This window comes from Somniosus microcephalus, chromosome 14 (genome assembly GCF_052327205.1).
Source record: "Somniosus microcephalus isolate GS21.2 chromosome 14, FLI_Smic_1.0, whole genome shotgun sequence".
Classification (NCBI taxonomy): Eukaryota; Metazoa; Chordata; class Chondrichthyes; order Squaliformes; family Somniosidae; genus Somniosus; species Somniosus microcephalus.
Genome location: NC_141000.1, coordinates 3,907,817 through 3,933,742, shown reverse-complemented (window position 1 = coordinate 3,933,742; position 25,926 = coordinate 3,907,817). Strand labels below are relative to the sequence as shown.

General features: G+C 47.6%; 1 protein-coding gene across 4 annotated transcripts in view; it reads left to right on the top strand.

The window, feature by feature from the left end:
• Window positions 1-25,926, top strand: part of phex (phosphate regulating endopeptidase homolog, X-linked) — a 225,177-nt gene that overhangs the window by 103,251 nt on the left and 96,000 nt on the right. For all 4 annotated transcript variants that reach the window (XM_086006138.1, XM_086006141.1, XM_086006139.1 and 1 more), the window contains one exon: window positions 13,387-13,613. In XM_086006138.1, the coding sequence (XP_085862264.1) occupies window positions 13,387-13,613 (227 nt within the window). The remainder of the gene's footprint in view (window positions 1-13,386; window positions 13,614-25,926) is intronic.

Genomic DNA, 25,926 nt, shown 5'->3' with positions numbered 1-25,926 from the left:
GAGAGAGAGACGGGGGGAGAGAGAGACGGAGGGAGGGAGAGAGAGACGGGGGGAGGGAGGGAGAGAGAGACGGGGGGAGGGAGGGAGAGAGAGACGGGGGAGGGAGGGAGAGAGAGACGGGGGGAGGGAGGGAGAGAGAGACGGGGAGGGAGGGAGAGAGAGACGGGGAGGGAGGGAGAGAGAGACGGAGGGAGGGAGAGAGAGACGGGAGGAGGGAGGGAGAGAGAGACGGGGGAGGGGGGGAGGGAGGGAGAGACGGGGGGAGGGGGGGAGGGAGGGAGAGGAGGGGGGAGGGAGGGAGAGACGGGGGGAGGGAGGGCGAGACGGGGGGAGGGAGGGAGAGACGGGGGGGGAGGGAGGGAGAGACGGGGAGGGAGGGAGGGAGAGACGGGGGGAGGGAGGGAGACGCGGGGGGGAGAGAGCGCGAGACTGGCGGGGGGGGGAGAGAGAGAAGTTTAACCACTTTATTCACTTTCTTATTTGAGCTCCATTTGAAATTAAGAGTTTATTTTATTATTTTTTGTTGTATGTTTAACGACAGCGTTGAAGAGGGAAAGAAAAACTTGGAGCAACTTCTTCTGTCAAAGTTACAATGTGACTTGAAAGAATTTAAAGGTTTTTAGTGAACTTTTCACACAATTAATGTTAAAAACAGTTTTGTAACCCTTAAGTTTCGATTTTGGATGAAACAAGCAATAGTCAGTTTCCCCCTCATCTAAGCAAGTTGCAACCAGGTCTTGAAGTCCAAACACTTTTAAAGAGGCTCTTTATTGCTAAAAACATTTTAAAATTGAAATTTCTCAATATTTGATTGACGGAAGTGAGTAGCTTTACACAAGCATGCAACCTTGCTGTTGAGGAGGGGGAGGGCAGAGGAGGATTTGTAGGAGTTGCATATTAAGTTTAGTGACTTTAAAAAATATATATCATTAAGACGTTTAGGAAGAGAACCAAAAAAGGGGAAAAACACAAACCATTTTATTTTGTCTGTCGTTCTATAGTCCGAACAAGTCCCAGGAATAATGTAAATATAGATTTCCTCTTAAACGTTTAGTGGAGTGTTAATAGTAACAAGAGTTATGTAATGATGTATAAAAATTGCATGAAGCTACTTTAGAAGAAACCACTATTTGTTTATTGAGAAAGACACAGATATTGTACAATTTCGATTTGATATAAATGTTTGAAATAGGAGATTAAAAATTGAGAGTACAATGAAGTTTGTTGCCCGTTATTTAATTGCGAAGTACCTAAAATAATTCAACACTTTTCCTGATAAGAACAGGGATTAATATTGTGGAGAATGTTTGAGAGAAAAAGATTAGAAGTGAAATTTGTAAATTAACATCTTTACGTCAACATATTAGTAAACATTTCTAAGTCAGTTTGATTGGTTCTCCTGTCCTGGATAGAAAGATGAATGTTTATTTCTGTTAAATCATAGCTTTTATTGCTTTTTGTTTTTAATTCGGTGACGCAAATTGTGTATGTAGTTTTTCTGCACTTGTGAATAAGTGCTGCATTTTTGACATGTTACTTGGAGGGTGGTGCTGGCTCAAGAAGACAATATTTATTAATGGAAGTGATTGAAGTTGAAAATACGGATACCCGTTCTTGTTCAATTGTTCATTTCTTTTTAATGCTGTGAACTAAAGAACTACAGCACTTTATATTTGTTGGTTGTCTGGTTGCATTAATATTCTAATCACTTATGTGGACGTCCAGCACGTCAACGTCATAGGAAAGCTGCTGCTTGTGCAGCCATTGCTATAGTGGCATGAGGGATGGGCTAACACATTGAAAACTTTAAAATTAATACTAATTGCACGAATATATGCCTCTTTCAGCTCACCTTGGGTTTTTGGATTGTTTGCCTATCTCCAACCTCCCTTTCCTCTCAAGTCCTTGAACGTGTTGTCGCCTCCCAACTCCGTGCCCATCTTTCCCGCAATTCCATGTTTGGATCCCTCCAACCAGGTTTCCGCCCTTGCCACAGTACCGAAACGGCTCATCAAAGTCACAAATGACATCCTTTGTGACTGTGACAAAGGTAAACTATCCCTCCTCGTCCTTCTTGACCTGTCTGCAGCCTTTGACACGGTTGACCACTCCATCCTTCTCCAACGCCTCTCCACTGTCGTCCAGCTGGGTGGGACTGCACTCGCCTGGTTCCATTCTTATCTATCTAATCATAGCCAGAGAATCACCTGCAACGGCTTCTTTTCCCGCTCCCGCATCATTACCTCTGGGGTCCCCCAAGGATCTATCCTTGGTCCCCCTCCTATTTCTCATCCACATGTTGCCCCTTGGCGACATCATCCGAAAACACAGCATCAGTTTCCACATGTACACTGACAACACCCAGCTCTACCTCACTACCACTTCTCTCGACCCCTCCACAGTCTCTAAATTGTCACACTGCTTGTCCGACATCCAGTTCTGGATGAGCAAAAATTTTCTCCAATTAAATATTGGGAAGACCGAAGCCATTGTTTTCAGTCCCCGCCACAAACTCCGTTCCCTAGCCACCGACTCCATCCCTCTCCCTAACATCTGTCTGAGGCTGAACCACACTGTTCGCAACCTTGGTGTCATATTTGACCCTGAAATGAGCTTCCGACCACATATCCGCAGCATAACAAAGACCGCCTACTTCCACCTCTGTAACATCGCCCGTATCTGCCCTTGCCTCACCTCATCCGCTGCTAAAACCCTCATTCATGCCTTTGTTAGTTACCTCTAGACTTGACTATTCCAACTCATTCCTGACTGACCTCCCACATTCCAAACTACGTAAACTTGAGGCCATCCAAAACTCGGCTACCCGTGTCCTAACTCGCACCAAATCCCGTTCACCCATCACCCCTGTGCTCGCTGACCTACATTGGCTCCCGGTTAAGCAGCGCCTCGATATCAAAATTCTCATCCATGTTTTCAAATCCCTCCATGGCCTCGCCCCTCCCTATCTCTGTAATCTCCTTCAGCCCCACAACCCCCGCCCTGAGATATCTGCGCTCCTCTAATTCTGCCCTCTTGAGCATCCCTGTTTATAATCGCTCAACCATTGGTGGTCGTGCCTTCTGTTACCTCGGCCCTAAGCTCTGGAATTCCCTCCCTAAACCTCTCTGCCTCACTACCTCTTTTTCCTCCTTTAAGATGCTCCTTAAAACCAACCTCTTTGACCAAGCTTTTGATCACCTGCCCTAATTTCTCCTTATGTGGCTCGGTGTCAAAATTTTTGGTCTTTTAATACTCCTGTGAAGCACCTTGGGACGTTTTACTACGTTAAAGGCACTATATAAATACAGGTTGTTGTTGATGCATAACCGTGTACTGAGTGACGTTTCTGAAGTGTTAATGCATCATTATTATGCAGTTCTTTTATATCCCAGTCATTTCTGACAAGTAACTTTTTTTTAAATAGAGCTTGTACATGACAAACTAAAAGCTTTTAATTAATTCTACTATAAACAAACTTGCAGAATGGGCATGTAAATGACAAATGAATTTCAATATAGATAAGTGTGAGGTGGTGCATTTTGGAAGGAGGAATAAGGAGGCGACCCACTTCTTGGAAAATAAGAATCTAAATGGGGTAGAGGTGCAAAGGGATCTCTGGGTATAGATTCACAAATCATTAAAAGTGGCAACGCAGGTTAAAAAAGCCATAAAAATGCAAATAAAGCACAGGGTTCAGTTCCAGAGGAATAGAAGTCAGAAGCAGAGAAGTTATGTCTGATTGTCTCATGATTTGAGATGATGGAGTGGCAATATGGCATTGCTGTATATATGCTTTTCAATGTTGTTGTTGTAAATGTTGTTGTTGTAAATGTTGTTGTTGTAAATGTTGTTGTTGTAGTAAATGTTGTTGTAAATGTTGTTGTTGTAAATGCTGTTGTTGTAGTAAATGTTGTTGTTGTAAATGTTGTTGTAAATGCTGCTGTTGTCAATGTTGTTGTTGTTAATGTTGTTGTTGTTGGAAGTGTTGGTGTTGTAAAGTTTGCCCCGATTGAAAAGGAGTCAATCCCCCTCGCAGTACAAAAAAAATTAGAGGGAACATTGCTGATGACTTGGTGAAAAATATCATCAACAGAAAACTAGCAAATCACGATGTACCTATAATCATCCTTTTGATTTTCTCAGGCAGCCGATTAACAGCTAATTCCTATCAGATGTGGGAACCCTGCTGTGGACTATCCATTACTTCTGCATTACAGCTCCACGGAAATGGAGAAAATCCCAGCCTACCTTGGAGATCCAGTAATTCCAGTTGAGGCTAACAGTCAGGCTGCTTTAATGTACGTTTGGCAACTGGCATTGAACCTGCTAACTGGAAAAGTCTGACAATTCTAAATTAAGCAGAAGAAGGTTTCAATGAAATAAACAACTTTTAGAAGAAATTGCTTAAAATTTAAAGTTTTTGAAATTGCTTCCACATATTTCAGTGTCGGGGTGTGGGACGGGGCAGAGTAATCATGTGGTGAGATCATTTGCAGAGTTGTCAAAGGTGTAATGAGGAATATTCTGTGTAAGAGAAAGGATTGTCCATGGATAGTCAGATCTACAGTTTCTGGGGAAAAGTTGGGTAACAGTCAGTCTGACTCATTGAGGAACCTGCTGGGGGCAGACCTGACTCATTGAGGAACCTGCAGGGGGCAGACCTGACTCATTGAGGAACCTGCAGGGGGCAGACCTGACTCATTGAGGAACCTGCAGGGGGCAGACCTGACTCATTGAGGAACCTGCAGGGGGCAGACCTGACTCATTGAGGAACCTGCTGGGGGCAGACCTGACTCATTGAGGAACCTGCTGGGGGCAGACCTGACTCATTGAGGAACCTGCTGGGGGCAGACCTGACTCATTGAGGAACCTGCTGGGGGCAGACCTGACTCATTGAGGAACCTGCTGGGGGCAGACCTGACTCATTGAGGAACCTGCTGGGGGCAGACCTGACTCATTGAGGAACCTGCTGGGGGCAGACCTGACTCATTGAGGAACCTGCTGGGGGCAGACCTGACTCATTGAGGAACCTGCTGGGGGCAGACCTGACTCATTGAGGAACCTGCAGGGGGCAGACCTGACTCATTGAGGAACCTGCTGGGGGCAGACCTGACTCATTGAGGAACCTGCTGGGGGCAGACCTGACTCATTGAGGAACCTGCTGGGGGCAGACCTGACTCATTGAGGAACCTGCTGGGGGCAGACCTGACTCATTGAGGAACCTGCAGGGGGCAGACCTGACTCATTGAGGAACCTGCAGGGGGCAGACCTGACTCATTGAGGAACCTGCTGGGGGCAGACCTGACTCATTGAGGAACCTGCAGGGGGCAGACCTGACTCATTGAGGAACCTGCTGGGGGCAGACCTGACTCATTGAGGAACCTGCTGGGGGCAGACCTGACTCATTGAGGAACCTGCAGGGGGCAGACCTGACTCATTGAGGAACCTGCTGGGGGCAGACCTGACTCATTGAGGAACCTGCTGGGGGCAGACCTGACTCATTGAGGAACCTGCAGGGGGCAGACCTGACTCATTGAGGAACCTGCAGGGGGCAGACCTGACTCATTGAGGAACCTGCTGGGGGCAGACCTGACTCATTGAGGAACCTGCAGGGGGCAGACCTGACTCATTGAGGAACCTGCTGGGGGCAGACCTGACTCATTGAGGAACCTGCTGGGGGCAGACCTGACTCATTGAGGAACCTGCAGGGGGCAGACCTGACTCATTGAGGAACCTGCTGGGGGCAGACCTGACCCCGGGGGGTGGGAATTCGTCCCACTCAGCACCAGATCATTCTGAAAGCCAATGCTCAATGCTGATGGTGGCTCTGGTCGAACATTGCCAGTGTTCAATCTCTGATAGGCTACAAAGGAACAGGAGCAGGCCATTCAGTCCCTTGAGCCTGTTCTGCCATTCAATTAGATCATGGCTGATCGGTATCTTAGGCTACATGACGTTATGGCAAGTGATTGGGAGAATCCCAGTGGAAACTTTACCGCTGCGTGTTTTGAAGCTCTGAAGTCTTTTCTAGCTTGTTACTGACTGAACTTAATAACAACTTGCATTTATATTGCGCCTTTAACTTTGTAACAATGTCCCAAGGCGCTTCACAGGAGCGTGATCAGACAAAACCGCACACCGAGCCACATAAGGAGCTATTTGGATATGTGACCAAAAGCTTGGTCAAAGAGGTAGGTTTTAAGGAGCAACATAAAGGAGGAGAGAGAGGCGGAGAGGTTTAAGGAGGGAATTCCAGAGCTTGGGGCCTAGGCAGCTGAAGGCACGGCCACCAATGGTGGAGCGATGGAAATCGGGGCTACAGAAGTGTCACATGATTTCAGAATGGAACTAACTCACAAATCTACCAGAATGTTCAAAAAGAAAAGAGACCATTTGAAGTGGGGTAGCAGCTCCCTATAGCAACACATGCTTTCAGCGAAGGACTCTAAACTACTGAACCCCAGATCCTAAACTATATTTGCACGAGTAAGTGTCTCTTGCTCAGTGGGGAGTGCATCAGCTGTAAACCCATTTTAAAATGCAAAATTAAAATGTTAAGCAGTAGGCATTCAGCCACTGTTCAGTACTGCAAATCCATTATTCAAACTGTACCATTCCCAGTAAAACTAGTGATACAAGTAACCTAGGCAGAAATTGAAAAAGCTTTAGAAGAATGTGGCAGTATTGTCAGAAATCCTGCAGTTGGCTAATTTAAATAATGTTAGTGGAAGATGGCCGTGCCAGGAGGGGCCAGGAAATTGCTGGGGGAGGGAGCAGGATTCACTGGTGGAGGGGGTCAGATTTGCTGGGAGGATAGGGCGAGTTTTGCTTGGGGGGGGGGCCATATTCACTGGGTGGGGGGAGGGGGGCGTGGTGAGATTTACTGGGGGATGGGTGAGATTTGCTTAGGGTGGGAGGGGTGAGATTTACTGGGGGGAGGGGGCCAGATTTACTGGGGGGAGGGGGGAGATTTACTTGGGGGGGAGGGGGCGAGATTTACTGGGGGGAGGGGGGCCAGATTTACTGGGGGGAGGGGGCCAGATTTACTGGGGTGGGGGGAGATTTACTGGGGGGAGAGGGCCAGATTTACTGGGGGGAGGGGGGAGATTTACTGGGGGGGGAGGGGTGTGATTTACTCGGGGGAGGGGGCGAGATTTACTGGGGGGAGGGGGGCGAGATTTACTGGGGGGAGGGGGCCAGATTTACTGGGGTGGAGGGGGGAGATTTACTGGGGGGAGGGGGCCAGATTTACTGGGGTGGGGGGAGATTTACTGGGGGGAGAGGGCCAGATTTACTGGGGTGGAGGGGGGAGATTTACTGGGGGGAGGGGGCCAGATTTACTGGGGTGGAAGGGGGAGATTTACTGGGGGGAGGGGGCCAGATTCGCTAGGAGTGGGAGCAAGGGCGTAACTTCTGTATTTTAAGGGTTGAAGTGTCTCTTAGAAGACGGACTAAAATGACTGGTGCGACAGAAGGGGAAAGGGAAGCCTCTAACTCTGAGAATTATATGGAAGTGCTGCTGGCCCAAGTTAGAGAAAGGAGGGTTGGAGTACCAGGGAAGAAGCCTTCCCATGCAGCAGTACAGGCCATGTGAAAGGAGGTGTCTGTGGCTGTGAGTGGGACCTCCATAAACCCAAGGACACACTTGCAGTGTCATAAAATGTTTAATAACCTCACTAGGTCAGCAAAGGCGTTTTCAGATGAATAACAGGATAGTTAACTGCATTACACAGAAGCACATGGGTGGTCCCTGGAACAACAGTCCAGCATTGTCCCGGAGGACAGTCACCTGTCGGCACTCATGTCATTTGTCTCTCAGAGCAGATAGATGATGATCTCGGGGGTCTTGCCATGAAGAGAAAGGTGTTAGCAGAGTATCAGATGCACATGAAGCTTCTGTGTGGCCTCTCCCAAGATGTGTGGGAGATGGTTGGGATCGCGATGGAATCCACTGCCCTGCTGGACGGCATCATCTGAGAGGGTCCAACTCATTGCAGAGCTGCCTGGAGAAAGCAGCATCTGCATCCCCTGCTCTATGAGAGACCCAGGGGGGTCAGTCAACTCAATGTGGGGACACTGACTGAAGGACAGTAGATCTTGCAGGACCATCTGGAGAGGTCAATGTGAACTAGATTGCAAAGCATACTCTGATGCGCTAGAGTATATTAGGTTGACTCTCTGAGAGAGAGCGAGATTGAGTTCTTTGATGGGGTAATGCGGTTGATGTAGTGTACATGGATTTCCAAAAAGTGTTCGATAAAGTGCCACATAATAGGCTTGCCAGCAAAGTTGAAGCCCATGAAATAAAAGGGACTGGCAGCATGGATACGAAATTGGCTAAGTGGCAGGAAACAGAGTATGGTGAACGGTTGTTTTTCGGACTGGAGGAAGGTATACAGTGGTGTTCCCCAGGGGTCGGTTCTAGGACCACTGCTTTTCTTGATGTATATTAATGACTTGGATGTGGATGTACAGGGAACAATTTCAAAATTTGCAGATGACATAAAACTTGGAAGTATAGTGAACAGTGAGGAGGATAGTGATAGACTTCAAGAGGACATAGACAGGCTGGTGGAATGGGCGGACACGTGGCAGATGACATTTAACGCAGAAAAGTGCGAAGTGATACATTTTGGTAGAAAGAATGAGGAGAGGCAATATAAACTAAAGGGTACAATCCTAAAGTGGGTGCATGAACAGAGAGACCTGGGGGTATGTGTGGACAAATCGTTGAAGGTGGCAGGGCAGGTTGAGAAAGCGGTTAAAAAAGCATACTGGATCCTGGGCTTCATAAACAGAGGTATAGAGTACAAAAGTGTGGAAGTTATGATGAACCTTTATAAAATACTGGTTCGGCCCCAACTGGAGTATTGTGTCCAGTTCTGGGCACCACAATTTAGGAAGGATGTGAAGGCCTTAGAGAAGGTGCAGAAAAGATTTACGAGAATGATTCCAGGAATGAGGGACTTCAGTTACGTGGAGAAGCTGGGGTTGTTCTCCTTGGAGCAGAGAAGATTGAGAGGAGATTTGATAGAGGTGTTCAAAGTCATGAGGAGTCTGGACAGAGTAGATAGAGGGAAACTGTTCCCATTGGCAGAGGGGTCGAGAACCAGAGGACACAGACTCAAGGTGATTGGCAAAAGAACTAGAGACGACGTAAGAAAAAACTTTTTTACGCAGCGAGTGGTTAGGATCTGGAATGCACTGCCTGAAAGGGTGGTGGAGGCAGATTCAATCACAGCTTTCAAAAGGGAGTTGGATAAGTATCTGAAGGAAAAATTTTTTGCAGGGCTACGGGGACAGGGCGGGGGAGTGGGACTAGCTGAGAGCCGGCATGGGCTGGACAGGCCGAATGGCCGCCTTCCGTGCTGTAACCATTCTATGATTCTATTTAAGATCTTTCTGATTCTGTGAGGTCTGTTTTCCCACTGATTTCTGGTAACCAGAATCCTGTTGCCAGTGCTAGTGGAGAAGCTGGTGTTCATGCCTCAGTCTCTGCATCCCCTCACATCAGAGAATCACTCCATCAGCATCCCGCAGAGAACTGCCAATTTATAAGACCAGGTGCCTAAGGTAGCCCAAGGCAAAGAGTCAGTCCGTCCCATGTCCATCCCAGGACTTGGGGACCCTGAGAGAAGGACCACCTCTATCCAAGAGGCTCATAATATTTTGACGCAGCCATTTACACCTCAGACTCTCAGGTGGCACGGAGAAGTGTTTGAATAGGGCAGAGAAAAGCTTGCATGGTCACAAGGAGTGTGCACGGTGACACAACCAAAGGTGGTTGTTCTAAACAGTTTTAATAAGTCAGTATCATTTTTGCTTTGGGATTGTTTGCTGTTTGGGTCTCTTGTATGACAATGAACATAAGGTAATGTGCTGATGTTGAGGCTCCGGATTAGGATGTGATGACTTGCTGTAAGGAGTTGGTGAGAGGAGGCAGGTCTCCGATGGGCTGAAGCTTCCAAATAATAGTGCTCCAGTCATCAGTGAAGATGTGCCAAATGAGCCTGTCTCTCAGATGTTTAGCAGCTGCAGCCTCCTCCTGTTCTTCCTGGGCCTGGTCTTCAGCATCGGCAGTGTCGCCATCAGGTTGGCCGGGATCCTCTGGGACATCGACCATCAGTCCTCTCCTTATTGCGAAGTAGTGAGTTGTGAGTTCCTCAGGATGCTCTCCCAGTGCGGCCACCCTGTAACCAGAGATTATTCTAGAAGCCTGGGTAGAAATATCAATGTAATTACTGTAGAAATTACTTTTTTTACATTATTGCTTGTTCATTTTATGTGCTGTCTTTTTATGTCTTTTATTTATTTTATGTCTGCTTTATTTATATTTAAAGTATGCATGCGTGTATATGTCGGTATGTGTTTTTTTGTGATGGCGCCGATGAAGACGGCTGCCGTCCTTGCCAGCTCCGTGCGTACCAGGCAGCTCAGTGTTCTTGCTGCTTGGTGCTCTCGGCTCGTCAAGAAAAAAGCATTTCACTGACTCGATTACACTTCTTGTATTTAGTTATGTGACCAATGAAATTGAAATTGAAATTGAAAATAGTGAAGCACACAGCATTCTAGCACAATTCAAGACACAGTGCTGGGCCCATACTACCAGGCACCAGGCATCCCAACAGCTTCCTCAACTCTTCTCCTTGTCTTCATGTTTGCTTCATTGGAGATCTCCCCTGCAGCATGTTATGAAATCATGTGCACAAAGCTGTATAATTTGAGTTACAAGGTGACTTGTCTAATAGAATAACATGGGAATTGCTAGACGAAAAAAGACCACGGTGCCACTTCAATTCTCCGTCCCACTCCCTCTCTGACCTCTCTGTCTTCGGCCTCCTATACTGTTCCAATGAAGCTCAACGCAAGCTCGAGAAACAGCACCTAATCTTTCAATTAGGCACTTTACAGCCTTCCGGCCTCAACACTGAGTTTAGCAACTTTACATCATAACCACCGCTCCCAGTTTCTCAGACAGCAGGTACTTGTCTTCTCCTTCTTAGGCAGTCCCTCGGAACCGAGGATGACTTGCTTCCACATTAAAAATGAGTTCTCAGGTGACTGATGAGTCCAATGCGGGACCTACAGTCTCTGTCACAGGTGGGGCAGACGGTGGTTGAAAGGGCGGGTGGATGGGGTGCTTGGGTTGACGTGCGCTGCCTGCGCTTGGCTTCCGCTTGCTCCCGACAAAGAGACTCGAGGTGTTTGGCGCCTTCTCGGATGCTTCTCCTCCACTTTGTGCGGTCTTGGGCCAGGGATTCCCAGGTGTCGGTGGGGATGTTACACTTTTTCAAGGAGGCTTTGCGGGTGTCCTTGAAGCGCTTCCTCTGCCCACCTGGGGCTCTCTCGCCGCGCTGGAGCACCGAGTAGAGCGCTTGTTTTGGGAGTCTCGTATCGGGCATGCGGAACTTGTAATAGTTCTGCTGTAACTATTTACACCTCCTCTAAACCCATCTTTTGTTTCTTTACTTGTCCCATTACCACTCCCTTTTGCATTGTACCAGAGGAACAGGAGGAGGCCATTTAGCTCCCCGAGCCTTTTCCGCCATTCAGTTAGATCATGGTATGTTCACTCCATTTACCCGCCTTGGTTCTGTAACCCTTAATACCCTTGCCTATCAAAAATCTATAAATCTCAGTTTTGAAATGTTCAATTGACCCCCGGCCTCAACAGCATTTTGGGGGAGAGAGTTCCAGATTTCCAGCACCCTGTGTGTGAAGAAGTGCTTCCTGACGTCACCCCTGAATGGCCTGGCTCTAATATTAAGGTTATGTCCCCTTGTTCAGGACTCCCCCCACCAGAGGAAATAGTTTCTCTCTTGACCCTAGCAAATCCTTTAACCATCTTAAACAATTGTGGGTTTTTTCATTTTCTTAGAACACTTTTGTTTATTAGTTATAAAAATATTGGAATTGGGAGAAATGGCAGTTTGACTGATGGTTAAGAGTCATCTACAACAACAACTTGTATTTATATAGTGCCTTTAATTAGTAAAACATCCCAAGGCGCTTCACAGGAGTTCTTTAAGAAATAAATTTGACACCGAGCCACATAAGCAGAAATTAGGGCAGGTGACCAAAAGCTTAGTCAAAGAGGTAGGTTTTAAGGAGCGTCTTAAAGGAGGAGAGAGAGGTAGCGAGGCGGAGAGGTTTAGGCAGGGAATTCCAGAGCTTAGGGCCTAGGCAACAGAAGGCACGGCCACCAGTGGTTGAGCGATTATAATCAGGGATGTCAAGAGGGCAGAATTAGAGGATTGCAGATATCTGGGGGTGGGGGGGGGGGGGGTAATTGTTGTGGGGCTGAAGGAGATTACAGAGATAGGGAGGGGCGAGGCCATGGAGCGATTTGAAAACAAGGATGAGAATTTTGAAATTGAGACATTGCTTAACCGGGAGCCAATGTAGGTCAGCGAGCACAGGGGTAATGGGCGAACGGGACTTGGTGTGAGTTAGGACACAGGCAGCCGAGTTTTGGATGACCTCGAGTTTACGTAGGGTGGAATGTGGGAGGCCAGCCAGGAGTGCGTTGGAATAGTCAAGGCTAGAGGTAACGAAGGCATGGATGAGGGTTTCAGCAGCGGATGAGCTGAGGCAAGGGCGGATTCGGGCGATGTTACAGAGGTGGAAATAGGCGGTCTTAGTTATGGCACGGATATGTGGTCGGAAGCTCATTTCAGGATCAAATATGACACCAAGGTTGCGAACAGTGTGGTTCAGCCTCAGACAGATGTTCGGGAGAGGGATGGAGTCGGTGGCTAGGGAACAGAGTTTGTGTAATTGGGTAACGAGCGGTCTGTTCGCTTTCCAATTGGCGAGGGGAATTGGAGCGCGTGATGATGCACATGTCGGGCGACCAATGACTGGAGTGTGGGGGCTGGGCGGTTCGAGCCGGGCAGTCATGTGATGAAACCTCCGGGAATACATCCAACCAGAGTGGGCGAGCCTACCTTACCTTTCCATTTAAAGGACCAATCCTGAGCAAGTTAGTCCCTCTGGTTACTTATGAAGAGAGCACCGAGGCTGTGCTCCCAATGGGGCAAGGGGGAGTGACATAAATCGTGCCATTTATGTAGAAAAGACATGAAATATACTGGGCGGCCTGCTGGTGGTGCTGTCCAGGGAGAGTATAAATACTCGGGTAAGGGCCCAGCTTGCTCAGGACAGTTTGTAAACAGGAACTAGTGAAGGACAACTAGACTTCCATGTTGTGAAACAGTCGATTAAAGCCTTGTTTAATACACTGACCAGTGCCTAGTAGTTTTCTTACGTCAGGGAGTGTCTGCATTACTGTGCATTAGCCCTGTCTCTGATCCACACTCCCTGCCTGCGAGCGATCGGTGAGTTTCTCCCTCGTGTACATGTATCTTTCTTTTGCTTTGTTGATAGGTGCTATAGAGATGGAGGATGCCAAGCCCTTGCTCCAATTCCTGAAGCAGCCATCTTTGCGCTGGCCAGTGCTCGAGACGAACAACGGGCCTGAGGGGACCTGGAGGGAGGAGGAGTTCAACCTGCTGGAGACGCTGGCTGTTCTCCGAGGGAAATTCAGCAACAACGTCCTCATTCGGTTCTTTGTCGCAACTGACGACAAAAACTCCAACATGCACATCTTAAAGGTCAGTGCCAGCGCCCACGCCAGAGGCTCCCATTGCAATATTTACACCACACGTTCAGTCCAGAATTAAGGACAAAGGCCTGGAAATTCCAGCCCTGTTTTGGGTGCAGAAGCCTTGCAATCTGGGCGGAGGGAGGTGGGTGAAGAATCTGGTGAGCGACTCGTTTCTGCGGCTCTCTCCTCAGGAATGGGCTTCATTGAGAAATGCCGATGGGAAGGGGAACTTCTGCCCGTGCCCCCTTCCATTGTGACTTCACATTTGGTGGCGGGGCGCTGGGCCTCCCTGTTGTTTAAACGACCCTTGACCCTAGGATTTAGAACCAGGTTGGGGTCAGGTCGAATGGGCAGGCAGAAGTCGTGCCATACTCTACTTCTGCAAGCTGAAACTCAGCTCCCTGAATGTCACTCTCGCCTCTGAGTCATAAGGTTGTGGGTTCGAGCCCCACAGCAGAGACTTGAGCACAATATCCAGACTGACACTCCAGCGCAGTGCTGAGGGAGCACTGCACTGTCGGAGGTGCCGTTTTTCGGGTGAGACGTTAAACCAAGGCCCCACCTGCTCTCTCAGGTGGATGTAAAAGATCCCAGGGCACTATTTGAAACAGAGCAGGTAAGTTCTCCCCAGTGTCCCACAATAAACATCACTAAAACAGATTATCTGGTCATGTATCTCTTTGCTGTTTGTGGGATCTTGCTGTGCACAAATTGGCTGCCGCGTTTCCCTACATTACAACAGTGACTGCCTTTCAAAAGTACTTCACTGGCTGTGAAGCGCTTTTGAGGTCCTGACAGGTGCTACAGAAATGCAATTCCTTTTGTTTTATAAAAGCTGTCTAGAACTGAGGTACCAAGGGAGCAATGCTCAACTTCGCCCCCTGGACAGTGACCCGGAGCAGTGGACTGCCCGCCCCGCTGTAGGACCTGCCCCATTTATACCCCATCAATTTCAACGGAACAGAAATAGGACGGGTTCTACAATGGGTGAGCAATCCACTGCTCCAGGTTACTGTCCAGGTAGTGAAGTTGAAATAGCTCTTAAAGTAGCAGCCTTAATGCAATGAAGGAGGCTTGCAAATTTGCACATGATACTAGAATTATTATGATACACCAGGCATGTTAAAATACCATATCCCTGCTTATCCAGTGATGTTTAGTTCACTGATTGAAAGACCTCAATAACTTCAGTACCTGAGGCAGATTCTTCTTCTTGGTGATGGTGCAAAGTCTGCCATTTCACAGAATCACAGAATCACAGAATCTACAGTGCAGATAGAGGCCATTTCGGCCCATCGAGCCTGCACCGACACATATCCCACCCTATCCCCGTAACCCCACGTATTTAATCCCCTAACACTAAGGGTCAATTTATCATAGCCAAATCAACTGCACATCTTGTTTGATTGGCAAGGGGCTGCCATGGGTACTGGGCACGAGGTGTCCACTCACCAAGGGACTTCCGCCCCACCACCTGTTCACTCGCGGGGTCTGCAGCAAGCAGTCGTAGGTGGTAGGCCAGAGTGAAGCTCATGTTGTACCAGCCAACACGGCTGCAGTCAACAGCTTCGGTGACTCTCGCAAGAAGTGCTATGAGCTAGTCCGTCAATTGTGGTCTGCTCCTAGAACAGGTCCTAATTCAAGTTTCGGACACCTCGGGCTTGATTTTAACTCCGCCGTCAGGTGGGCTTTGAGGCGTGTGGGGGGTTAAAATCGCAAAACCTAGGGGTCGGGAACCCCCCCCCCCCCCGCCTGGTTCCCGACACCTAGCCATTTTAACCCAGGCGTGTCTGATGGTCCCGAATCAGTCCCGCCTGCAACAGGCGGGACTGGTCTTTAGGGCCCTTAAACAGCACTGATTGGCCTTTATAATCCCATTTTAACAGGCCCATTGCCTGTTTAACCCTTTTCCCACGTAAAACACGCCTGGTGGGGATCACGCCTGTGAAACCTGGCGTGAGCACGATTGGATTGCTGACTATCAGCTGCAGGTCAACCATTAAAGAGGAGATTTGATCAGCCATCATTTGCAGGTGGCAGGACTTTGTTGTTTCAGGCCTGAGGCAACTTTTACCAGGCTTAACCACACATGTGGAAGGTTGGAGCCTCACACACTTCTCCAGTGTGACCTCCTGCGAAACCCCTCTCGCCAGCCTCACTCAGCGCTTCCTCAACTGAGGCACCTACCCGAAGCATGGGAGGCCTTTTTACCTTCCCTTCTTGGCATTAGAGGACCTCCAGCCCCATTCGCGAAATGACCCATGCCACAACTGCAGAAGTTGCCATCAGAATTTTTATGCAAAACAAACAACTGATGGCATTTTTACAGAATACACAACATTTCACCCAAGTGACTACCCTTGTGACTACTTGTGCTTTATTTTCCTCTTACGCGTGCTCCTACGTAGTGGTTCCCCTGTGGCTTCAGCAGATGTGGAGGCCCCTTGCTCACTTTCCTGCTGCTCCTGTCTCGACACCTTTGGCGCCCCAGTCCCCCCGCTGAACGTCAACCCAGCATTCCGAGCTGGAGCTCCGGTCTCCACGCGCCGGAGCTGTCTGGAGTGGGGATTGAACCCTCCACCTTCTGACGAGGCGGCAATGCTACCCCTGAACCAAAGGCTCGCTCCATGTTCTTTCTTGTAGCAAAGCTGAAACAGGACTATTCACTTGGGCAGGTGATCCGATGAGTCATAGTCATAACAGCACAGAAGGAGGCCATTCGGCCCATCGAGTTAATGCTGGCTCTCTGTAGAGCAATCCAGTCAGTCCCATTCCCCCGCTCTATCCCCGTAGTCCTGCAAGTTTATTTCCCTCAAGTGCCTATCCAGTCTCCCCTTGAAAACATTGAGTGTCTCCGCTTCCACCACTTCCGTCGGCAGCGAGTTCCAGGTCCTCGCCACTCACTGCGTAAAAAAGTTTTTCCTCACGTCCCCCTGTATCTCTTGCCCAAAACCTTAAATCTGTGTCCCCCAGTTCTTGTACCATCAGCTAGTGGGAACATCACATCTGCCACTTGTCTGCCCATTCTGTTGGCCTTTCTATGACCTGTTGCAGTCGATTGGTATCATCATCACTTTGTCACACCCCCAAGTTTGGTGTCATTGACAAATTTAGAAATTCTACTCTGTATTCCAATATCCAGGTCATTTATATGTATCAAAAAAAGCAGTGGCCCCAGCACTGACCCTTGGGGAACACCACTGTCTACCATCCTCCAGTCTGAAAAACAGACATTTACCACAACTCGCTGTTTTCTGTCCTTAAGCCAATTCCTTATACAAGCTGCCATTGACCCACCTATTCCATGAGCCTCAATTTTGTTAACCAGCCTTCTATGTGGTACTTTGTCAAACGCCTTCTGAAAATCCATGTAGACAACATTGCATTCCCTTCATCAATCCTCCCTGTTACTTCATCAAAAAATTCAATTAGAATGACCAGAGAAATGAAGGGGGACATATTCACGCAGGGAGGCCATTAGGATTATCTGTTTTAGCGATGTTGATTGAGTAATAAATATAGGCCAGGACACCAGGGAGAACTCCCCTGCTCTTCGCAAAGTGCCATGGAATCTTTTACACCCACCTGAGTGCCGACGTGGCCTCGGTTTAACATCTCACCTGAAAGACAGCACCTCCGACAGTGCAGCACTCCCTCAGTACTGCACTGGAGTGTCAGCCTGGATTTTGTGTTCCAAGTCTCTGGAGTGGGACTCAGAGGCCGGAGTGCCACCCACTCAGATGAGGCTGACAGCCAACACCATAGAATCATAGAATGGTTACAACACGGAAGAAGGCCATTCGGCCCATCAAGCCCGTGTCGGCTCTCTGCAAGGGACATCAGCTAGTCCCACTCCCCCGCCCTTTCCCTGTAGCCCTGCAAATTTTTTTCCTTCAGGTACTTATCCAATTCCCTTTTGAAAACCACGATTGAATCTGCCTCCACCACCCTCGCAGGCAGTGCATTCCAGATCCTAACCACTCGCTGCGTAAAAAAGTTTTTCCTCATGTCGCCTTTGGTTCTTCTGTCAATCACCTTAAATCTGTGTCCTCTGGTTCTTGACCCCTCCACCAATGGGAACAGTTTCTCTCACGATCTACTCTGTCCAGACCCCTCATGATTTTGAACACCTCGATCAAATCTCCTCTCAATCTAAGGAGAATAACCCCAGCTTCTCCAGTCTCTCCACGTTGCTGAAGTTCCTCATCCCTGGAATCATTCTCGTAAATCTTTTCTGCACCCTCTCTAAGGCTTTCGCATCTTTCCTAAAGTGTGGTGCCCAGAATTGGACACAATATTCCAGTTGAGGCCGAACCAGTATTTTATGCAGGTTCATCATAATTTCCACGCTTTTGTACTCTATACCCCTATTCATGAAGCCCAGGATCCCGTAAGCTTTTTTAACTGCTTTCTCAACCTGCCCTGCCACCTTCAATGATTTGTGCACATATACCCTTAAGTTTTGTTGTTCCCTTTAGTTTATATTTCCTCTCATTCTTTCTACCAAATGCATCACTTATACTTTTCTGCGTTAAATTTCATCTGCCACGTGTCCACCCATTCCACCAGCCTGTCTATGTCCTCTTGAAGTCTATCACTATCCTCCTCACTGTTCACTATACTTCCAAGTTTTATGTCATCTGCAAATTTTGAAATTGTGCCCTGTACACCCACGTCCATGTCAATAATATACATCAAGAAAAGCAGTGGTCCTAGAACCGACCCCTGGGGAACACCACTGTATAGCTTCTTCTAGCCCGAAAAACAACCGTTCACTGCTCTCTGTTTCCTGTCACTTAGCCAATTCCATATCCATGCTGCCACTGTCCCTTTTATTCCATGGGCTTCAACTTTGCTGGCAAGCCTATTATGTGGCACTTTGTCGAACACCTTTTGGAAATCCATGTACACTACGTCAACCGCATTGCCCTCATCAACCCTCTCTGTTACCTCATCAAAAAACTCGGTCAAGTTAGTTAAACATAATTTGCTTAAACAAATCCGTGCTGGCTTTCCTTAATTAACCGGTAAGCCTGACATCGGTAGTGGGGAAAATGCTAGAGTCCATTATAAAAGATGTAATAGCAGAGCACTTGGAAAACAGTGACAGGATCAGTGAAAGTCAACATAGATTTACAAAAGGTAAATCGTGCTTGACTAATCTACTGGAATTTTTTGAGGATGTAACTGGTAGAATAGATAAGGGAGAACCAGTGGATGTGGTGTATTTGGACTTTCAGAAGGCTTTCGATAAGGTCCCGCATAAAAGATTAGTATGTAAAATTAAGACACATGGGATTGGAGGCAAGGTACTGACTTGGCAGACAGGAAGCAAAGAGTTGGAATAAACGGCTCTTTTTCCAAGTGGCAGGCAGTGACTAGTGGGGTACCGCAGGGATTGGTGCTAGGACCCCAGCTATTCACAATATATATAAATGATCTAGACGAAGGAACTAGATGTAATATCTCCAAGTTTGCAGACGACACAAAGCTGGGTGGGCGTGCGCGCTGTGAGGAGGATGCCGAGAAACTCCAGTATGATTTGGACAGGTTGGGTGATTGGGCAGAAGCATGGCAGATGCAGTATAATGTGGATAAATGCGAGGTTATCCACTTTGGTGGCAAAAACAGGAAGGCAGATTATTATCTGAACGGCAATAGATTGGGAGAAGGGGAAGTGCAATGAGACCTGGGTGTCCTTGTGCACCAGTCGCTGAAGGTAAGCATGCAGGTGCAGCAGGCGGTTAAGAAGGCAAATGGTATATTGGCCTTCGTAGCGAGAGGGTTTGAGTACAGGAACAAGGATGTCTTGCTGCAGTTGTACAGGGCCTTGGTGAGACCACACCTTGAGTATTGTGTGCAGTTTTGGTTGCCTTATCTGAGGAAGGATGTTCTTGCCATGGAGGGAGTGCAGCGAAAATTCACCAGTCTGATACCTGGGATGGCAGGAATGACGTATGAGGAGAGATTGGGTCGATTGGGCTTATACTCGCTGGAGTTTAGAAGAATGAGAGGGGATCTCATTGAAACTTATAAAATTCTAACAGGACTAGACAGACTGGATGCAGGAAGGATGTTCCCGATGGTCGGGGAGTCCAGAACCAGGGGTCACAGTCTAAGGGTAAGGGGTAAGCCATTTAGGACTGAGATGAGGAGGAATTTCTTCACCCAGAGAGTGGTGAACCTGTGGAATTCTCTACCACACAAGGCAGTGGAGGCCAATTCATTTATTATATTCAAGAAGGAGTTAGATATAATTCTTAAGGCTAAAGGGATCAAGGGATATGGGGAGAAGGCAGGGACAGGGTACTAAATTTGGATGATCAGCCATGATTTCATTGAATGGCAGAGCAGGCTCGAGGGGCCGAATGGCCGACTCCTGCTCCTATCTTCTATTTTTCTATGTAGTCCACACTTGTCCAAGTGACTGTTAATTATGTCCCTGATTATTGTTTCTGAAAGCTTCCCCACTACTGAGGTCAAACTGACTGGCCTGTAGTTGCTGGGATTATCTTTACACCCTTTTTTGAACAAGGGTGTAACATTTGCAATTCTCCAGTCATCTGGGGCGGTGGTGGCGTAGTGGTTATGTCACTAGACTAGTGAGCCAGAGGCTCAGTCAAATGCTCTGAGGATATGGGTTCAAATCCCACCATGGCAGCTGGTGGAATTTCAATTCAATTCAATTCAATTTAATTCTGGAATTAAATGTTAGTCTTCGTAATGGCGACCATGATACCATTGTCGATTGTTGCAAAAACCCATCTGGTTCACTAATGCCCTTTAGGGAAGGAAATCTGCCATCCTTACCCGGTCTGGCCTACATGTGACTTCAGACCCACAGCAATGTGGTTGACTCTTAATGCCCTCTGAAATGGCCTAGCAAGCCACTCAGTTGTAAACAACCGCTACGAAAAACAATAAGAATAAAACCGGACGGACGACCTCGGCACCGGAAACGACAACGGCAAACCCAGCCCTGTCGACCCTGCAAAGTCCTCCTTACCAACATCTGGGGGCTTGTGCCAAAATTGGGAGAGCTGTCCCACAGACTGGTCAAGCAACAGCCTGACATAGTCATAATTACCGAATCATACCTTACAACCAATGTCCCAGACACTACCATCACCATCCCTGGGTATGTCCTGTCGCACCGGCAGGACATACCCACCAGAGGTGGTGGCACCGTGGTATACAGTCGGGAGGAAGTAGCCCTGGGAGTCCTCAACATTGACTCAGGACCCCATGAGGTCTCATGGCATCAAGTCAAACTTGGGCAAGGAAACCTCCTGCTAATTACCACCTACCGCCCTCCCTCAGCTGATGAATCAGTACTCCTTCATGTTGAACACCAATTGGAAGAAGCACTGAGAGTTGCAAGGGCACAAAATGTCCTCTGGGTGGGGGACTTCAATGTCCATCACCAAGAGTGGCTCGGTAGCACCACAACTGGCCGAGTCCTAAAGGACATAACTGCCAGACTGGGTCTGCGACAGGTGGTGAGGGAACCAACAAGAGGGAAAAACCTACTTGATCTCGTCCTCACCAATCTACCTGTTGCAGATGCATCTGTCCATGACAGCATTGGTGGAAGTGACCACCGCACAGTCCTTGTGGAGACGAAGTCCCGTCTTCATGTTGAGGATACCCTCCACCGTGTTGTGTGGCACTACCACCGTGCTAAATGGGACAGATTTCGAACAGATCTGGCAACTCAAAACTGGGCATCCATGAGGCGCTGTGGCCCATCAGCAGCAGCAGAATTATATTCAACCACAATCTGTAACCTCATGGCCCGGCATATCCCTCACTCTACCATTACCATCAAGCCGGGAGATCAACCCTGGTTTAACGAAGAGTGCAGGAGAGCATGCCGGGAACAGCACCAGGCATACCAAAAAATGAGGTGTCAACCTGGTGAGGCTACAACACATGACTACTTGCATGCCAAACAACGGAAGCAACATGCGATAGACATAGCTAAGCGATCTCACAACCATCGGATCAAATCAAAGCTCTGCAGTCCTGCCACATCCAGTCGTGAGTGGTGGTGGACAATTAAACAGTTAACAGGAGGAGGAGGCGGCTCCAAAAATATCCCCATCCTCAATGATGGTGGAGCCCAGCACGTGAGTGCAAAAGACAAGGCTGAAGCATTTGCAACTATCTTCAGCCAGAAGTGCCGAGTGGATGATCCATCTCGGCCTCCTCCTGAGGTCCCCAGCATCACAGATGCCAGTCTTCAGCCCATTCAATTCACTCCACGTGATGTCAAGAAACGGCTGAAGACACTGGATACTGCAAAGGCTATGGGCCCTGACAACATTCCGGCAATAGTACTGAAGACTTGTGCTCCAGAACTAGCTGCGCCCCTAGCCAAGCTGTTCCAGTACAGCTACAACACTGGCATCTACCCGGCAATGTGGAAAATTGCCCAAGTATGTCCTGTCTACAAAAAGCAGGACAAATCCGACCCGGCCAATTACTGTCCTATCAGTCTACTCTCAATCATCAGCAAAGTGATGGAAGGTATCGTCGACAGTGCTATCAAGCGGCACTTACTCAGCAATAATCTGCTAACTGACGCCCAGTTTGGGTTCTGCCAGGGCCACTCGGCTCCTGACCTCATTACAGCCTTGGTCCAAACATGGACAAAAGAGCTGAATTCAAGAGGTGAGGTGAGAGTGACTGCCCTTGACATCAAGGCAGCATTTGATCGAGTGTGGCATCAAGGAGCCCTAGCAAAATTGAAGTCAATGGGAATCAAGGGGAAAACTCTCCATTGGTTGGAATCATACCTAGCACAAAGGAAGTTGGCTGTGGTTGTTGGAGGTCATTCATCTCAATCACATGACATCACTGCAGGAGTTCCTCAGGGCAGTGTCCTAGGCCCAACCATCATCAATGACTTTCCCTCCATCATAAGGTCAGAAGTGGGGATGCTCGCTGATGATTGCACACTGTTCAGCACCATTCGAGACGCAGTCCGTGTCCATACGCAGCAAGACCTGGACAACATTCAGACCTGGACTGACAAGTGGCAAGTAACATTCGCACCACACAAGTGCCAGGCAATGACCATCTCCAACAAGCGAGACTCTAACCATCTCCCCATGACATTCAATGGCATTACCATCGCTGAATCCCCCACTATCAACATCCTGGGGGTTACCATTGATCAGAAACTGAACTGGACCAGCCATATAAATACTGTGGCTACAAGAGCAGGCCAGAGGCTGGGAATTCTGCGGCGAGTGTCTCACCTCCTGACTCCCCAAAGCCTTTCCACCATCTACAAGGCACAAATCAGGAGTGTGATGGAATACTCTCCACTTGCCTGGATGACTGCAGTTCCAACAACACTCAAGAAGCTCGACACCATTCAGGATAAAGCAGCCCACTTGATTGGCAGTCCATCCACCACCTTCAACATTCACTCCCTCCACCACCGGCGCACTGTGGCTGCAGTGTGTACCATCTACAAGATGCACTGCAGCAACTCGCCAAAGCTCCTTCAACAGCACCTTCCAAACCCGCGACCTCTACCACTTAGAAGGACAAGGGCAGCAGACGCATGGGAACATCACCACCTAGAAGTTCCCCTCCAAGCCACACACCATCCTGACTTGGACCTGTATCGCCGTTCCTTCACTGTCGCTGGGCCAAAATCCTGGAACTCCCTTCCTAACAGCATTGTGGGTGTACCTACACCATATGGACTGCAGCGGTTCAAGAAGGCGGCTCACCACCATCTTCTCAAGGGCAATTAGGGATGGCACTAAATGCAGGCCTAACCAGCGACGCCCACACCCCATCAATGAATTAAAAAAAAAAAACGTTTCTAAGGAGGATTGGAAGATTATGGCCAGTACCTCCGCGATTTCTTCCTTCACTTCCCTCAACGTCCTAGGATGCATCCTATCTGGTCCTGGTGACTTATCTACTTTAAGTACAGCCAGCTGTTCTATTACCTCGTCTTTTATCAATTTTTATCCCAGCCAGTATCTCCTCTACCCCCTCCTTCATTATGTCTATGGCAGCATCTTCTTCCTTGGTGAAGACAGATGCAAAGTACTCATTTAGTACTTCAGCCATACCCTCTGCCTCCATGTGAAGGTCTCCTTTTTAGTCCCTAATCAGCCCCACCCCTCCTCTTACTACCCGTTTACTATTTACATGCCTGTAGAAGACTTTTGGATTCCCTTTTATGTTAGCTGCCATTCTATTCTCATACTATCTCTTTGCCTCTCTTATTTTCTTTTTCACTTCTCCTGTGAACTTTCTATATTTAGTCTGATTCTCAGATGTATTCTCAACCATTTAACCCTTGTGGAATTAATTGGAACAGCATTTGAAATATCACAAAGATTTTATATGTATAAAAGATCAGATCTGTCTCTAATGACTAGTGGTGTGTTCGAACACTTCTGTTTATCACACTGGTACTGGGAGTACAGTATAAGAACATAAGTAGTAGGAGCTGGAGTTGGCCATTTGGCCCTTCGAGCCTGTTCCGCCATTCAACAAGATCATGGCTGATCTTCTACCTCAACTCCACCTTCCCGCACTATCCCCATATTCCTTAATTCCCAAAGATTTATTGACCTCTATCTTGAATATACTCAACGACTGAGCATCCACAGCTCTGGGGCAGGGAATTCCAAAGATTCATCTCAGCCCTAAATGGCCGACCCCTTATTCTGAGACTGTGACGCCGTGTTCTAAATTCCCCAGCCAGGGGAAACATTTTCTCAGCACTAACCCTGTCAAGCTCCTTAAAATTTTTCAGTTAGATCACCTCTCATTCTTCTAAACTCCAGGGAATATAGGCCTAGTCTGCTCAATCTTTCCTCATCGGACAATCCCCTCATTCCAGGAATCAGTCTAGTGAACCTTCGTTGCACTCCCTCTGAGGTAAGTATGTCTTTCCTTAGGTAAGGAGACCAGAACTGTACACAGCACTCCAGGTGTGGTCTCACCAATGCCCTGTATAATTGTAGTAAGACTTCTTTACTCTTATACTCTAATCCCTTTGTAACAAAAGCCAACATACCATTTGCTTTCCTAATTGCTTGCTGTACCTGCATGTTAACTTTCTGTGATTCATGTACAAGGACACTCGGGTCACTCTGAATGCTAACTTTTCCCAGTTTCTCACCATTCTAAAAATATTCTGCTTTTTTGTTTTTCCCAACCAAAGTGGATAACTTCACACTTCCCCACATTGGGCAAGAACATGGCAAATGGAATACATTCAGTCAACCAGTCTATATCTCTCTGCAGCCTCTTTGTGTCCTCCTCACAGCTTACTTTCCCACCTAACTTTGTATCATCAGTAAGCTTGGATACGTTACACTCAGTCCCTTCATGTAAGTCATTAATATAGATTGTGAATAGCTAAGGCCCAAGCACTGATCCTTGCGGTACCCCACTAGATACAGCCTGCCAACCCGAAAGTGACCCGTTTATTCCTACTCTCTGTTTTCTGTCCATTAACCAATCGTCAATCCAATTAATATATTACCCCCAATCCCATGAGTCCTAATTTTGAGTAATAACCTCTTGTGTGTCCCTTATCGAATGTTTTTTGAAAATCCAAATACACTACATCCACTGGTTCCCCCTTATCCATCCTACTAGTTACATCTTCAAAAAACTCTTAACAGATTTGTCAAACACAATTTTCCTTTCATAAAACCATGTTGACTCTGCCTAATCATGTTACAATTTTCTAAGTGCCCTGTTACCCTTCCCTAATAATAGATTCTAGCATTTTGCCTATTACTGATGTCAGGCTAACTGGCCTATAGTTCCCTGTTTTTTCTCTTCCTCCTTTCTTAAATAGCGGGGTTATGTTTGCTACCTTCCAATCCTTGGGGACTGTTCTAGAATCTAGGGAATTCTGGAAGATTAATACCAGTGCATCCACTATCTCTGCAGCTCCCTCTTTTAAAATCCTAGGGTGCAGGTCGTTGGGTCCAGGAGATTTGTCGCCACTTAGTCCCATTAATTTCTTCAGTACTATGTCTTTACTTATACTGATTTCTTTAAGTCCTTCATTCTAGACTTGATTCCCCATTATTTCTGGAATTTTGTTTTCTCTTTCCTTATCAATTTCCTGGTCCTCCTTTCCTGAATTCTAAAATCCTCCCAATCCTCATGCTTACTACTCTTTTTGACAACATTATAAGCCTCTTCCTTTGATCTAATACTATCTTTAACTTCTCTTGTTAGCCACGGTTGGACTACTTTTCCTGTGGGATTTTTGTGCTTTAAAAGAATGCATTTGTTGTAAATGATTTATTAATTCTTTATTATTC